General features: G+C 41.9%; 1 protein-coding gene across 1 annotated transcript in view; it reads right to left on the bottom strand.

The window, feature by feature from the left end:
- The window catches only part of YWHAE (tyrosine 3-monooxygenase/tryptophan 5-monooxygenase activation protein epsilon), a 57,660-nt gene extending 44,968 nt beyond the window's left edge, over positions 1-12,692 (bottom strand). The window contains exon 1 of the mRNA XM_044248193.1: positions 12,508-12,692. Within this exon, the coding sequence (XP_044104128.1) occupies positions 12,508-12,571 (64 nt within the window). The 5' untranslated portion in view covers positions 12,572-12,692. The remainder of the gene's footprint in view (positions 1-12,507) is intronic.
- Positions 12,693-16,905: the final 4,213 nt, after the last annotated feature.

The raw sequence follows: 16,905 nt of genomic DNA, 5'->3' as shown, positions 1-16,905 counted from the left end.
TGGGACTCCATGCTCAGTGGTGAGTTTGCTTGGGATTCTCTCTCTCTCTCTCTCCCTCCCCTTTAGCCCCCTCCCTCCCTCTGCCCCATCCCCACTCACATACACTCCTTCTCCTTCTCAAATAAATAAATATTTAGGGGGAAAAAACCCAGGTAGCTGGGATGCTCAGTTAAAAAACTGCCTTCAGAAAAAAAAAAAAAAAACTGCCTTCAGGGTGCCTAAATGGCTCAGTGGGTTAAAGCCTCTGCCTTCAGCTCAGGTCATGATCCCAAGGTCCTGGGATCGAGCCCCGAATCGGGCTCTCTGCTCTGCAGGGAGCCTGCTTCCTCCTCTCTCTCTGACTGCCTCTCTGTCTACTTGTGATCTCTGTCTGCCAAATAAATAAATAAAATCTTAAAAAAAAAAAAAAAACCCAAAAACCAAAAAACTGCCTTCAACTCAGGTCATGAACCAGGAGTCCCAGGATGGAGCCTAGCATCAGGCTCCCTGCTCAGTGGGGAGTCTGCTTCTCCCTCTGGCTCTCCCCTTCCCCTGTTCTCTCTCTTAATTCTGTCAAATAAATAAAATCTCAAAAAACAAAAACAAAAGAAACAAAAACCCTGCAAACAGGACAAATTTAATCTATTATCCTGAGAAAGAAAAAAAAGACAGACCTAGAAAACAAAATAGGTTAAAATCAATTACCAAAAATAAATAATCCAGCCAACACAGAAAAAAATTACAAAATAACAACAAAAAAAAAAATACACAATTACAAAAAAGCAAAACCAACCTCAGCAAATATTCATGTACAGTACCTCAATAACCCTGGTACTTCCTTAAAACCTTAATGCCTTTTGGGGTATATTGAGGCCTCACCTTCCAGAACTTCCAACCACTACTTAACTTAGGTTGTACCACAGAAAATGATCATTTTTGTAGGTCAAAAATGACTGAAACTGAGGTAACTTCCAGTTATAAAAAAGTCACCATGATAAAAAGTACATACAGCGTAGGGAATATAGTCAAATATACTGTAATAACTTAGTATGGTTAGAGACAGTTAACTACACATGTGTGCTGGGCACTGCACAATGTACAGAATTATTGAATCACTACATTGTACACCTGTACATCATATGTTAACTACATTTCGACTAAAAAAATGATGGAAACTGGCAATTTCATATTGTTCAACTTTATAATTCATTCAACACAAGTAGAAATATAAATGCAAATTTGGTGAACGCAAGTTTTCTATTCAACAAACCAGTAGCTAAATTAGCTGGAGTAGAATCAAAGCTGCGTAGATCTAATCCCAGAGCTGAATTTAGATTTCACAGCTCTCCATCCACTACTCACAAGGCAAATTTTTTTTTTAAATCCGCCTGCAAATTCATAAAATAACTTTCAGAAATTTCTTAATATACAGATGGGAAAAACAAGCCCTGAAAGTAACATATCTAAACGGAGAATAATTGAGATAAAATCTGGACATGAGAGGCACCTGGGTAGCTCAATGGGTTAAGCCTCTGTCTTTGGCCCAGATCATAATCCTGGGATCAAGCCCCACATCAGGCTCCCTCCAGGAAGACTGCTTCCCTCCCCCCCAATACTGCCTCTCTGCCTACTTGTGATCTCTGTCAAAAAAAATCTGGACGGGACAGACCTTCCCTAAATTTAATTACTTCTGGTCCAGTGTTTGTTCTACCATCTCTTTTTGGCTGTTCACTGGAAAATATACTCAACCTACACACCCTTCTGTCTCCTTCATATGAAAGAAAATGTTACAAAGAGACATGAAGTAGAAAGACCATTTGAGGGGCACCTGGGTGGCTCAGTGGGTTAAGCCGCTGCCTTCGGCTCAGGTCATGATCTCAGGGTCCTGGAATCGAGTCCCGCATCGGGCTCTCTGCTCAGCGGGGAGCCTGCTTCCTCCTCTCTCTCTCTCTGCCTGCCTCTCTGCCTACTTGTGATCTCTCTCTGCCAAATAAATAAATAAAATCTTTAAAAAAAAAAAAAAAAGAAAGACCATTTGAGGCAACTTTTAAGTTATAAAATTAAAATCTAGGGGCACCTGGGTGGCTCAATCGTTAAGCAGCTGCCTTTGGCTCAGGTCATTCCAGGGTCCTGGATCAAGCTCAGAATTGGGCTTCCCGCCCAGCAGGAACCCTCCTTCCCCCTCTCCCACTCCTCCTGCTTGTATTGTTTCTCACTCTATCTCTAACAAATAAATAAATAAAATCTTTTTAAAAATTAAATTAAATAAATTAAATTAAAATCTAAGGAACAGAAATAGAGCTTCAAAAGTAGTTTAGACTAATGTTTACACAAGTATGGAAGTCTTATCAGCCTGGGAGTAAAACGGATGCATCCCAGTGATGTTACCTATTACCTGTCACCTTTCCTAAAATTCTTAATCCTTACCTGTAAAATGGGTGTTGTTATTTACTATGCAGGGTTTTGTTTTTTGGTTTTTTTGAGGATTCAGAGAAATAATAAGCACCTGGCATATAGTTGTTAGCAGTAATTATAGAGTTTTATAATCATAAAGTCCATGAAAAAATTTTTTAACTTTTTTTTAAAGATTTTATTTATTTGACAGAGATCACAAGTAGGCAGAAAGGCAGACAGAAAGAGGAGGAAGCAGGCTCCCTGCTGAGCAGAGAGCCCGATATGGGGCTCCATCCCAGGACCCTGAGATCATGACCTGAGCAGAAGGCAGAGGCTTTAACCCACTGAGCCACCTAGGCGCCCCAGTCCATGAAAAAATTTTAAAACCTTTTTAATTTGTTAATTTTTTAGTTTGTCAGTACTCTATTTATTTAAAAAAAAAAAAAAGGCACATTTAAGGGACATCTGCATGCCTCAAATGCATCCAATTCCTTTTTTTTCCCCCAAAGATTTATTTTTTTTAATTTATTTATTTGATAGAGATCACAAGTAGGCAGAAGGCAGGCAGAGAGAGAGGGGGAGAAGCAGGGTCCCCGCCGAGCAGAGACACAGAGAGATCACAAGTAGGCAGAGAGGCAGGCAGAGACAGAGGGTAAAGCAGGCTCCCCGCAGAGCAGAGAGCTGATGTGGGGCTCAATCCCAGGACCCTGAGATTCTGAACTGAAGGCAGAGGCAGAGGCTTAACCCACTTAGCCACCCAGGTGCCCCTAACTCTTCTTTTTTTAGATTTTATTTGACAGAAAGAGAGACAGATACAGCTGGAGAGGGAATACAAATAGAGGGAGTGGGAGAGGAGAGGCAGGCTTCCCACCAAGTGGGGAGCCTCATGTGGGGCTCAATCCCAGGACCCCAGGATCATGACCTGAGCCTAAGGCAGACACGTAACAACTGAGCCACCCAGGCACCCCTAAGCATCCAACTCTTGATCTCTGCTCAGGTCTTGAGTTCAAGCCCCATGCTAGGCGTGGAGCCTATGAAAGGAAGAGAAGAGAAAAGAGAAGAGAAGGAAAGAAAAAGTGAGAAAGAGAAAGAAAAAACAAGCACACTTATAAGTCTTCTACAGTCTTTGATATGGGACAGTGACCTGCATTAGGTATATATAGTGCATTATGTCCAATACCACTGTTGTTACTAATTCACTCTATTACATACTAACAGAAGAATAATTCTAAAAGTATTTAAACATTCACTACAATGTAAGCTCCTTGAAGAGACCCTTTGTTTAATTTAATTTTGTTTAACGATGAATCCCAAGTGTCTGGAACAATGCCTGGTACATAGTTGGATCTCAATATGTACTTGTCAAATGCCTTTGGAACTTACTTTTAATACTCCGAATACTAAAACTTTTCAAAACACAATAATCTCGACATTCAAGCACATACTATTTTTTTCTTCTGGTACCACCCTAAACAGAACTCCTCTCACTGTAAAATTAACTCCCATCTTCCCTAGAAACAGGAAAAAAATTTAAGCCTTCTAAAGAACTTCCAATTATCCTGTTAGGTAAAAAACAAAACAACCTTCTACCCAGATTCTATAATTCTGACTGCAAAAATGTACCTCTCCCATCAGTCTCAATATTGGGGGAGGTGCAGAATTCCCTCTTACTCCATCAAAACAGGAGATTTCTCCTTTTAGAGTTTAAGACTATATTCCCTCATGCAGTCGACATGTTTAGCTGTGATAGAACCAAAAAGATGAGGTGTGGGGCGCCTGGGTGGCTCAGTGGGTTGAGCCTCTGCCTTGGGCTTGGGTCAGGGTCACAGGGTCATGATCTTGGGATCAAGCAATGCATCAGGCTCTCTGCTCAGCAGGGAGCCTGCTTCCTCCATCTCTCTGCCTGCCTCTCTGCCTACTTGATCTCTGCCTGTCAAATAAACAAATAAAATCTTAAAAGTTAAAAAAAAAAAAAAGTTTTTTTAAAGATGAGGTGCAAAGAGAATAGCGGTAGAAAGTAAAAGATTGGCCAGGTAAGTTATTGGTCCCCTAAGACACTGATATATTGGGGGAAAAAGAAAAAGAGCTCAAGGTCTAAATTTCTTCTCATAATTTCTATAGAATTAGAAGACACAAAAAAGAAACATTAACATTTTGTTTTGAAATATATGGGGAGAGGGGAATGAACAGAAATAACCCTTGTACTGATGATACACTTTTAAGAGGGAAGTTATACTATTTATTCAGATTTATTACCAATTTGACTTTTCCTAAGTCTCTGAACAGACAAAAAGAACCTCATCAAAATTTCAACAGTTTTAAAATTGTGAGGAAGAAGTCTATACTGCACAGAAAGAAATTTCATTGATAAATTCCTTTTGGAAAATCTAAAAATAGTATCATAACTGTCAGGGATATTTTCTTGTCAAAGAGCACAAGATGTTTTGAAATTTTCATGGTAGTACTTTCATAAAATTTTACTATATAACATAAAATTTAACCTATTAACAACAACAAAATCAATTAAGGGATGCCTGGGTGGCTGTAAGTTAAGCATCTGACTTCAGCCCAGATCATGATCTCAGGATCCAGCTACTTCCTCAGTGGGGAGTCTCCCAGTCCCTCTGCCCTTCCCCTCCCTTTTGAATAAATTTTTTTTTTAAATCAACTAATGAAAAAGAATCAATTAATCACACAAACTTAAGCAGAACACATTTCTACAAAACAAAGGTGTTCACAATAACTTTTCCAAAGACCTCAAATGACTAACCACCAAGGATTAAGTAGTATTAACTGGTAACATTTAATTAATCAGAACCCACTCACTACCCAAGGCTTACCATACATCTTTAGAATCACAATTCACAAAATTGGTTCTAGGTTCCTAGTCTGTAATCTGAGACCGCTAACAAAAATATTTTAACCCTGAATTACTTTATATTTTTATTCTATGGAACCTTTCATTCCAAATCCACATGTAACAAGTGTTGTATCTGCCAGAGACACAGGAATATTCTCCTGAGTATTAACCTGAAATTAGTATCAAAAATACTATATAGCAGCTCAACATGGCCAAATTATAGATTATCTTGCTTCGATTTAAATTTAGCCACATTCACTTTCAGGATATGCAAATTTTCATATATGAATTACAATTAAAGATTTTATTTTGAGAACTTTTCTTTATGCAAATATAACTTGGGTACTAAAATGACAAGAGAATGCTTGCTAGGAATAACTCAAAAAACGTAGGTCATCGGGCACCTGGGTGGCTCAGTGGATTAAGCCTCTACCTTTGGCTTGGGTCATGGCCTCAGCACAGGGCTCTCTGCTCAGCAGGGAGCCTCCTCCCCCATCCCTCTCTCAGCCTGTCTCTCTGCCTACTTGTGATCTCTCTCTCTCTCAATCTGTCAAATAAATAAATAGAATCTTAAAAAAGGGGGGGGGTAGGTCATCTTCTAATACAACCATAGTGTATCAGTTGCAAAAACATATACTTCCATCTTTCACACTGGAAAGAAGGAGTTTTTCACAATAAGTAATATTACCTGGCAAGTATTATACTCTGCCCTTTACTAAACCCTTTAATTTCATTACAACCCTGTAAATCAGCAGGCAACACAAGTTATCGGAATCACCGTTTTATAAGATAGAGAATCCAGACGATTCCAAGGCCTCTGCACTACTGCATCTGCCAAAGTATGAAATAGCCATAACACTTAGTATAAAGTGTCTCCTTCAAATTTTATATATAAAAAAATATTTCTTATCACTTTAGCTGGATAAAATCCTAACCTGATTACAAGCCTACCAATGACAGATCTGCCCAACTATTAAGTTAGATCACTAGAAGAGGGGCAATAAATTCAAGATTAAATTTCAAACAAGATAAACCAGGATCATGGCCATGTTTCTAAAACAGAATTCAGTGTTCTAAACAAAAAAGTCCTAACAAGATATGGGTGAGACTATAAACACGTATCTGGGATAAAGTTCTGAGCTTAGGGACAAACACTGCTTCTAAGTATTTTTAAACACTGATCTAGCTCAAGGTAGACATACATAAAACCAACATACTTGGCCTGGACACTATCAGTCAGGTTGACTAGTTGGTATGCCAGCAAGCTCTATTTTCAGCAACTATCCTGGACTTTTCAAGTTCCCCAATGGGGGAGAGAGGAGGAGGAAATCTTTTACTTTGCCTTTGATTTCTCTTATGTTCTGCCAAACGTTAACTTCATTTCAGAAAGGGGACTTGAATCTAAGATACTTCTGTGGTAGAGGGGATGGACAAAGCTTAAGAACTTTTGTTATCAATCTAGGGGCGCCTAGGTGGCTCAGTCGTTAAGCGTCTGCCTTCGGCTCAGGTCACTATCCTAGGGTCTTTCCTGAGACTGAGCCCAGTATGAGGCTCCCTGCTCGGCAAGAGGCCTGCCTCTCCCTCTCCCACTCCCCCTGCTTGTATTTCCTCTCGTCTCTCTCTCTCTCTCAAATAAATAAATATCTTTTAATTAAAAAAAAAAAAGAATTTTTGTATGAACCCAAATGAGATGAGTAGAACAAATGGTTCTAAGTATGATAACCAGAAGGCAAGTTTGCAGCTCAGGACAATCCTAGTTTACACTTGCTATCCCAGCACTATTATGAACTGGTACCCCTTCGTTTCAAGGCATCCTGATTCGAATGATAAATCTTGATGACACTTTAATTATTATGGCAGTTATTACGACCCAGTTATTATGATGTAACCTCATTAACATGTTTTAGTTTTAATTTAGTTAATGAGCTCAAACCATACAATTATGTTAGCAAACCAATTTGTCAACTAGGGTATATCAGTGTTTAACTGTACCAAATTGTTACTTGACCATTTCATAAACAGACAAAACTTTTTGTTGCTGTTCCTCACTACTCCTTAACAGATTGTTTGACAGCTATCTAGTATTTGGAACCTCTGCAAATTATTTGCCAACATTTCCCCCTCCTGAAAGTGTTATGACTGTACCATTAACTAAAAGGCTGCATCCATCAAGACAATGGTGGGGGGAGGGGATTGCTTTTAAAAAAGCAATTTGCAGGAATGCACGCATTAGCCATACCCCAGCAGACACCAGGACAAACCAAGAAAACAGTATGCAAACACCCATTTTGAGATTACCTAAAATCCCTCATTCTTTTTTTTTTTTAAAGATTTTATTTATTTATTTGACAGAGAGAGATCACAAGCAGGCAGAGAGGCAGGCAGAGAGAGAGGAGGAAAGCAGGCTCCCTGCTGAGCAGAGAGCCCGATGCGGGCCTCGATCCCAGGACCCTGAGATCATGACCTGAGCCAAAGGCAGCGGCTTAACCCACTGAGCCACCCAGGCGCCCCTAAAATCCCTCATTCTAACTTCATTCACTGTGCCTTAAGATGGGAATTTTTTTTTTTTAAGCTTATTATTTTTTTAGTAATGGCTACACTCATCCTGGGGCTGGAACTCAGGACCCCAAGATCAAGAGTCACATGCTCTTCTCAGCTAGCCAGGTGCCCCAAGGTGGGATTGTTTTGGAAGTACAAGGTTTCTTCAGAAAAGCATGAAGATATTTTATCTACTATTTATGATAACTACCAGTCATAAACACCAAGACATATTATTTGAAGTAACTGCTAAAGAAATAGGCACACTCCGAAGGTACTACCTTATTTAGTTAGTTACACATAGGTCTTTTGTCAGTGGCTTAGGAAAAAGAGTACTCGGCTAAAGGTCAGCAGACAAGTTCTGGCTTTGCCATTTACTAGCCACTAGCCTACCAGTCATGTGGCAGAGAAAAAAAAAAATCACGACATCTCAAATTCACGTTTCTGAACCATTAAATGGAAGTAACATTATCTAGTTCATTGATACCTGAAACAGGTAAAAATGTCTGTGAAAGTGGTTCATGAGTGAAGTTCTATATAAATGCGGCATTAAACAGTTTAAAAATTTAAACTTTACCCTACTCCTGTCATTACTGCTTAAATACACAAATGTAAGGTAAAAAGAAAATCTGCTGAAAAATCAGCCTACAGGCCTTTTTTTTAATCATGCTTTCAACTTCTTAAAGTCTTGGTAACTCATTTGTAAATTCAGTACATTAAGTTACCAGACTGAAAATTCACTTGCTATACCAGTGAAAGTCAGGAAACTTTTCCAATATTTCATATTCCCTTGACCGAGCTATTAGACAATTATTATAAGCCTGCTTGGTATAAACTTTCAGTGTGTTTTCTTATACTTAATCCAAATTTTGCTCAATGTGTTCTACCTCATATAATTCAAGTTGAGACCTTTTCACATAAAGGTGAAAAGGATGCCTAGGTATGTGCACAGTAGTAAGAATTTACTCCCATCATCTCAGATTACAATTTCATTATATTCCATAGTTTGGGAAGCCAACAAGATGAACTGAAATTTGCTCATTACACACAATATTGTATGAAAGTCTAAAGTAGGGGTGCCCAGCTGGCTCAGGTGGTGGACCATGTGACTCTTGATCTTGGGGGGAGTTCAAGCTCCACATGTGATGTAGTTTACTTAAAAATTCTTTGAAGTGCTTAAAAAAAAAACCTCTAAACACAACAAAGCATTTGCTTTAATGAGCGGAGTATCCAATTCAGCTTATGTTTAGACAACAGAAAAAATATATTCAATCAAGTTAACTCCATTAACTGAAAAAGCAGTAATAAAAATTACTTACCTAAGTAAAGAATTGAGAGCAACCTGTTTTAAACTCATTACTAAAGTTAATTTGCTGGAGTGCCTGGGTGGTTCAATTGCGGTTTAGCATAGGGATCTTGGTTTCGGCTCAGGGTTCTGAGATCAAGCCCTGCACCAGGCTTCTAGATGGCTGTGGAACCTGCTTAGGAGTCTCTCTTCCCCCTCTCCCTGTACCCCTCCCTCTGATCACATCTTGCTCTCGCTCCCTCCCTCTCTAAAACAAATAAATCTATAAAGTTAATTTAATATTTACCCATTTTTCCCATAACGTGTTCAGGAGTTATTTTAAAACATTTCCCCACCTTTCACTGACTACCAAAATAAGCTAGAGATAAGGCTCTGGTGTTTTAAAAGGACAGCTCTCAAGTAAGTAGACTCAAAATAAATGCCTTCCTAGTATCGATGCATTCAGAGAGAGAATGAATGATCAACAGCAACCATCAAAACTTTACTCTTGCCCCACATGGAGCAATCATCACAGGGAAAAGGTAAGGAAAGGACAAAGCCAGCAACTACCTCACAAACCCAAACGTACTTTATGCTGACCCCCTCTAATTTGAAAAACGTGAAATCTTCTCTTTTCTTTACATATATATATATATATATATATATATATATATATATATGAATGAGAGGGTAAGACTTGGTTAAGGAATGCTAAAAGGTAATAGATTTGACTCATACAACTACAAATGTTGTAAAAACTATCCCTTAGACTTCAGACTTATTAAGTGATGAGAAGCTAGATTTAATCTTCAAGGTGAACAGTCCTAGCCTATCTGGAACCTACGAGCATCCTTTTCCTGAACAAAGCTTAGCTCTTCCTCTAGTACCATTAAATGATCCATATAAAATTGATTCCAATTCCCCAGGACATAACTAAATAATGTTACAAGTAAGTATTAAGTTCAACAGAGTATGCAAAATAAAAGATACTGCAGGAAACAAGAAAAGCTGATATTTACATCCAAGTACCCAAAACCAAATCATTCAAACTCACTTTTCCTATCTTCCACTCCCACACCACATACTGTTCGGTGACTAAAACTATGGGAAATTTTAGTTACCACAAACAAAACTGAACTGTTGTACCCAATGAAAGAATGGACACAGGTAGAGGCTGATTCCTGATGACTGCCTTTCTTTTCTTCCCTTCCAAAAAATTCCTATCTTGTGCCCAACAGACAGTGGAGTTCCTCCCCACCGGATAGATACTATTTCCCTCCCACTTTCTATCCTGAAGAAGATACAATTAACGATGTGGCTCTCTCTAGATAGTGCTATGCTGAATAACTAGTAACGGTTTCATTAAAATTCCTCAACACCCAAATCCAAAATATTACTACTAAACCGTCATTCACTTGGAAGCTACAACCATGAGCTTCCAATTCAGTTTTTAAAACAAATTAAAAAAGAAGAAGAAACAACAACAACGAAAACCCTTCCTCCACATCCTTTTTGGTTATCATAGCAAGTTGACTCAAAACCTAAATTCTCACAGACCAGAAAGCATTCAAATATAATTTCAGGTTTCCTCCCAAGGAGACTAACAGATTAAGAGAGGAACCCACTGGGGGCATAAGGGGGAAAAAAAAAGAACTTTCACTACCAGCACACCTACATTGTTTCACTTTTAAACACTGAAATAAAGACAAATCCGACCTTGAGCTGTACTCCCCCATCTTATTTTCCTCCCCCCCCCCAAAGAATCTTGTTCAATAATACAAAGAGACATTTAAGGATTTAAAAAACAAATTTTAGTGCACTACACCTTTCTTCAATTTGAGTTCCTGGCCTAATTTTCAAATTCCTGAATCCTAATGTCTTGATACACTGGGACTACACATGACCAACCAGGCATTCAAGGAAAGCAAGGGCCCTACAAAACATTTTGAAAAGTAAGTGGCATCAGTAATTACGAAAAAATCTGAACATCGATGGCACTGGATTCCAACCTTGTCTCACCCTGGAGAGCCTCTGAAGCACAGAAGCCACATTTAAGAATTGTTGTTTTTACAATACTACAGTTTAACAGATATGGGGGTAATTCAAGTACCTAGGTCCAAACTAAAGGTGGTGGGGGGGTAATTTTAAAAAGCAGCCTGAGAATCACTAAAACGGACACAATGGACATTTCGATCAAGTTCTAAAAAAATGACTAAAGAACCTAGAGGAGCAAAAAAGCAATGAACAAAGAACTGTTCAAAACCGTACACAGAGCCATTTATTTAAAAGAGAAAAAAAGAAAATAGGATCTGCCGGGATGCCCTATGTTCAAAATCCAAAAACCTAAGCCTCGGGTGAGAGCCTGGGATAGGTTAATTAAGATCCCCAGCGAAGTACAACAAACACGCATTCCAATCCCAGGGAGTGACCAAGATACAATTACTAAACCTTATTTGAAATAACTTTATTTTCCCACAGGTCTTTCCATTTATCATGATGGTTCGTGTAAATAGGAAAATCAACATTTTTTACACACTGGTAAACTGAGACACGGGCATTTGTGGGATTCAGAGTCATGGTCTCCTTGTTCCCTGTTCAAAGCTCTATCTGCCAGAACCTCCAGCTAACGGTGCCAGAAAATGATTACAAGAACTTCAAGCTCTCCAGGATAAGGCCAGGAAAGGGACCGTAAGGTTTTCCTAGACCTCCCCAGAAGAAGGCGAGTTTGAACGGAAAGCCTAAAAAACCCTCAACACAAGCTGTGTCGGCCTACAGAAAGGAAATCCGATCGCAGCATCTCAGCTGGCCTCCGCTCAAGGATGAACTGCAGTGATTCCCACTCTGTCCTTCCCCAAACCTCACCCAAGACTGCCCTCCACCACAAACCCAAAGCAGCCCTCCGCTCGCAAGGATTCTCCTTTGTGAGACTCCACAGCCGCCGCCCCACACTGGGCCTCCGGGGACAAGCCACCGCCCCCACCCGCCATATTTCTGTGAAAGGCGCCCGTGCGGCAGCTCCTGGTGCTACTCTCCCTAATGTGGCGGGTGTTTTTTCCCCCCATCACCCCACCCAATTGTTCTCCACATCCAAAGATGGCCCAGATACTCCCTTGGGGCTCGCTCGCCCGGAGATAGCACCCGCCATCTCCTCCCCCTCCTCCGCCCCGGGACTCGCCCTCCCCCCAGCCGCCATTTTACAACCAACTCCTCCACCCTTTCCCCTCGGCCTCCCGGCCCGCGAGTGTGTGTAGCGAAGACGCCAAAGGGGTCAAATTCCCGGGTCTGGGGCCTCCCGCCGCTCCGGGAGCCCACAGGGCATTTCCCACTTTCCGAATCCACGTCCCCGGCCAAGCTCGGAGACGGTGCCGCCATTTTGTCTCCGGCTCCCGGCCTCTGTGGGCGGCGGCAGAGGGTCCGAGAATTCCAGCCCCCTATTGCCCCCCCAACTCACCGTCGTATCGCTCAGCCTGCTCGGCCAGCTTCGCCTGGTACACCAGATCCTCCCGATCATCCATAGCGGCAGCGGCTCCGGCAGGGTCTGCGCGACGGATGGAAGCGGATAGCGTCTCCGACTCTCTCAGCCTCTCGCTCCGTGTCCGGGCAGCAAAAATGGCGGCGCCTCAATCCGGGACTTCCGCCTGCGCACGCGGACAACTGCTCAGCTCTATGGCAACCGCTCCCTGGCAACTGGCGCGGGGGGCGGGTCCGGGAGCTCAGAGCTGGAAGAGGTTAGAACCAGCTAGCCGTCCCTCCTCCGTGGACTCTGAGGGCGTTGGAGGGCTGAGGCGGGAACTGCGACGGCTGGGAGGGAGAGCAGCCCGGAGACAGAGTGGGGGTGGGGGGAGCTGCCTGGACCAGTTCTGAAAAGAGTGAGCGAGGGATGCTGAGCTGTGCGGAGGGCGCACGCCTAGACCTGAGGGCAGAGAAAGCTCTAACGGTTTTTGTAATGGCAGGCCTTCCTCACTGAAACCAGCTGCTCTACCTTACCCGTTTTCTCAGCCAAGCCCAGTCCTGGGCCTTTTTCACACCCTTTTGACACGGGGTAAAGAGTAGGGGTCTGCTATAAATGGTAAGGGAAAGGGCCTCGCAGTTTTCGCTCCTCAACTCACATAAAGATTTTGCAGTCTGTCTTCTCCCTTTTAGCCTTCCTTTTCACCCTAGGTCCTCCATGGATAGGAACAAGAAGTCTGGACTGCAAGTTGTGAAAGAGTTGCAAGTTCAATCGAGATTGAAGAGGCAGAAGTGGGAAAGAACCCGGCCTGGTTTGCTTCCCAGTGGATCCCCAGCAGCTTGTACTCAATAAAGTATTGGTTGCAAGGCTGGAGCTGAGGTTAAAATACAAACCATGTGCAATAGATGTGGAATAAAAACGAGGTTGGAGGCTTCTGGTTGGCTTAGTCTTTAGAGCACGCAACTCTCAATCCCGAGTCCTGAGTTCAAGTCCCACATTGGGCGTGGAAACTGTTTTTTAAAAAACACCACCACCACCAGGAAAAAAAAACAAAAACAAAAACAAAAAACAGGTTGGAACCAAATTATGAAGGGCCTTAGATGCACCTTATTCCATGGGCACAAGGGAGTTATGTTTCTATGATTTTGCATGGAGGTTGCCATCATAGATGGACTGAAAAGATCAATAAAGATTGCACAGCAGGCCTTGCAGAGCTGCTGCCCCAGAGCCATCTGTGCTGCCCAGCAAAGGATAATGATACCGTGCCCTCTGTCAAGGCTCTAGACGGGGAGCCCTTGGGCCCTCCTCCTTCAAATTGTTTGCAGTCAAAGTTCCAAAGACAGCAGAAAACTTTCGTGCTCTGAGCACTGGGGAGAAAGGATTTGGTTATGAAGATTTCTGCTTTCACGGGATTGTATGCGTCAATGTGATGATTTCACACACCATCAATGGCAATGGTGGCAAGGCCATCTATGGGTAAAAAAAGTGATGGTGAAAATTTCATCCTGAAGCATATGGATTCTAGCATCTGTGTGTGGCAAATGCAGGACCCAACACAAAGTTTTTCATCTGCACTGCCAAGATTGAGAGATTGGAAGGATGGCAAGCATGTGCTCTTTGGCAAGGTTATTGTGGAAGCCATGGAGAGCCTTGGGTACAGAAATGGCAAGATCAGCAAGATGATCACCATTGCTGACTGTAGACAAATCTAACAAATTTGACTTGTGTTTTGACTACCACAACATTCCTTCTGTAGCTCAGGAGAGCACCTCTTCCACACCCATCTGGTTGAAATATCCTATCTTTGTGCTCTCATTGCAGTTCTATAGATTACATATTTTCTTTACTCCCCTCCAAGTCTAGCTGGATTGCAGAGTTACGTTTATGATTATAAAATAAAAACTATACGAAAAAGATCATACAGTCATGATTAAAGAAGAGATTAAATTATCAGGCTATAATGCAGGTAAAAGGTAATACATGGTTGTGGTGAAAATGGGAAGGAAAGGACAAATAGGAATAGTATTGCAGAGAAAAGCTGAAATAGTTTGTAGCTGGGGCACCTGGCTGGCTCAGTTGGTAGAGCATGCAGCTTTTGATCTCAGGGTTGTGAGTTTGAGTCCCATTCTGGGTGTAGAGATTACTTAAAAATTAACATCTTAAAAAAAAAAAAAATACTTGGGGCGCCTGGGTGGCTCAGTCAGTTAAGCGTCTGCCTTCAGCTCAGGTCATGATCCCAGGGTCCTGGGATTGAGCCCCGCATTGGGCTCCTTGCTCAGCAGGGAGCCTGCTTCTCCCTCTGGCTGCAGTTCCCCCTGCTTGTGCTTGCTCGCTCTCTTTCTCTCTCTCTCTTGCTTGCTCTGTGTCAAATAAATCTTTTTAAAAAATCATGAAACAGGGGCATCTGGGTGGCTCGGTCTTTAAGCAACTGCCTTCGGCTCAGGTCATGATCCCAGCGTCGTGGGATCGAGCCCCACATCGGGCCCCCTGCTCAGCGGGAAGCCTGCTTTCCCCCTCCTAGTCCCTCTGCTTGTGTTCCCGCTCTCGCTGTATCTCTTTCTGTCAAATAAATAAATAAAAATTCTTAAAAAAAAATAAAAAATCATGAAACATAGTAAATAAGATTTGGAGGAAAAGAGCTTATAGCTGATGAGATATGTAGATTTTGTGAGGAGGAACAAAAATTAAAATTGACTTTCCATCTTCCCACCTTGAGTTCCTGGGATAATGAGTGGTAGTACCATTAACAAAAAACAAGATTCGTGGGGAAAGTTACTGATGGATGCCACAGAAAGATATGAATTCCTTTTAGCACGTTTTAGTTCTAAGGTTCTCACAGATCATAGAAACTTGGAATTTGAAAAGGCGACTGGCATTCCAAACTGAAAGGAGGCTGCCATGGAAGCAGCTGGAGAATGTGTGCAGGTAGAAGACCAAACAGACCTTGAAGAATACCTACTTTTGGGCGCCTAGGTGGCTCAGTGGGTTAAAGCCTCTGCCTTCAGCTCAGGTCATGATCTCAGGGTCCTGGGATTAAGCCCCACATCAGGCTCTCTGCTCAGCGGGGAGCCTGCTTCCTCATCTCTCTCTCTGCCTGCCTCTCTGCCTACTTGTGATCTCTGTCTGTCAAATAAATAAATAAAATCTTTAAAAAAAAAAAAAAAAAGAAGAATACCTACTTTTGAGATCCCAGGATGCTGGGATCATAACCTGAGCTGAAATCAAGAGTGGGACACTTAACCAACTAAGCCACCCAAGCATCTGGAAGATGTAATTTTTAACCCTACCCACACTACTCCTGATCTCTAGGGAGGGGAGAGGCTGGAAAGGGAGTTAATCACCAGTGGCCAATGATTTAATCATGCCTAAATAATGGAAACGCCATAAAAAAATGTCTTTTTTTTTTCTTTTTTAAAATTTAAAGGAGGAGCCTGACATGGGGCTCGATCCCAAAATCTCAGAATCATGATCTCAGCCAAAGACAGACATTTAACCCACCAAACCAGCCAGGAGCACCTCCCCACTTCTTTTTTTTTTTTTTTTTTTTCTTTTGAGGAGAGAGCAAGGGGAGGGTCATAGGAAAGGGTGAGAATCTTAAGGAGGCTCCATGCCCATTGTGACCTGAGCCAAATCATGAGTTCATGACCTGAACCAAAGTCAAGAGTTGGATTCTCAACTGACTGAGCCACCCAGGCGCTCCCCCCCAAGCAATGGGGCTTAGAGAGATTCCACGTTGGTGACTATAGCCACATGCCAGGAGGTAGGTGGCATACCCTAAACCACAGAGGCTCAGACACTCCTGTGCTTGGGACCCTTCCAAAATTTATTTTATGTGCTTCTTCATCTGGTTGTTTGTATTCTTTATAATAAACCAGTAAGATAAGTAAAGCATTTCCCTGAATTCTGTAAACTACCAGAGCAAACTATTAAACCTGAAAAATCATGATAATTCACAATTTGTAGCCAAGTTGGAAAGAAGTGTAGATAACCTGGAGACCCACTATTTGTAATTGGCTCTTCTGAAGTATGGAAAAGTCTTGGGGAACTGAGACCTTAACGTCAGTCTCATGGGTCTGTACTAACTCTGGGTAGTACCAGAATTGAATTACACTGCAGGATATCCAGTTGGCATCCATAGATAACTGGAAGATTGGTGTGGGAACCCCATGCATTTGGTATCAGAAGTGCTGTGTGTAGCACAGCACTGGCTCTGTGGGTTAAAGCCTCTGCCTTCGGCTCAGGACATGATCTCAGGGTCCTGGGATCGAACCCCACATAAGGCTCTCTGCTCAGCAGGGAGCCTACTTCCCCCTCTTTCTCTCTGCCTGCCTGCCTCTGCCTACTTGTGACCTCTGTCTGTCAAATAAATAAAATCTTAAGGAAGTGCTGTGTGTAAAA

Source organism: Neovison vison, chromosome 5 (genome assembly GCF_020171115.1).
Source record: "Neovison vison isolate M4711 chromosome 5, ASM_NN_V1, whole genome shotgun sequence".
Lineage (NCBI taxonomy): Eukaryota > Metazoa > Chordata > Mammalia > Carnivora > Mustelidae > Neogale > Neogale vison.
This window is presented reverse-complemented; position numbering and strand designations above follow the sequence as displayed.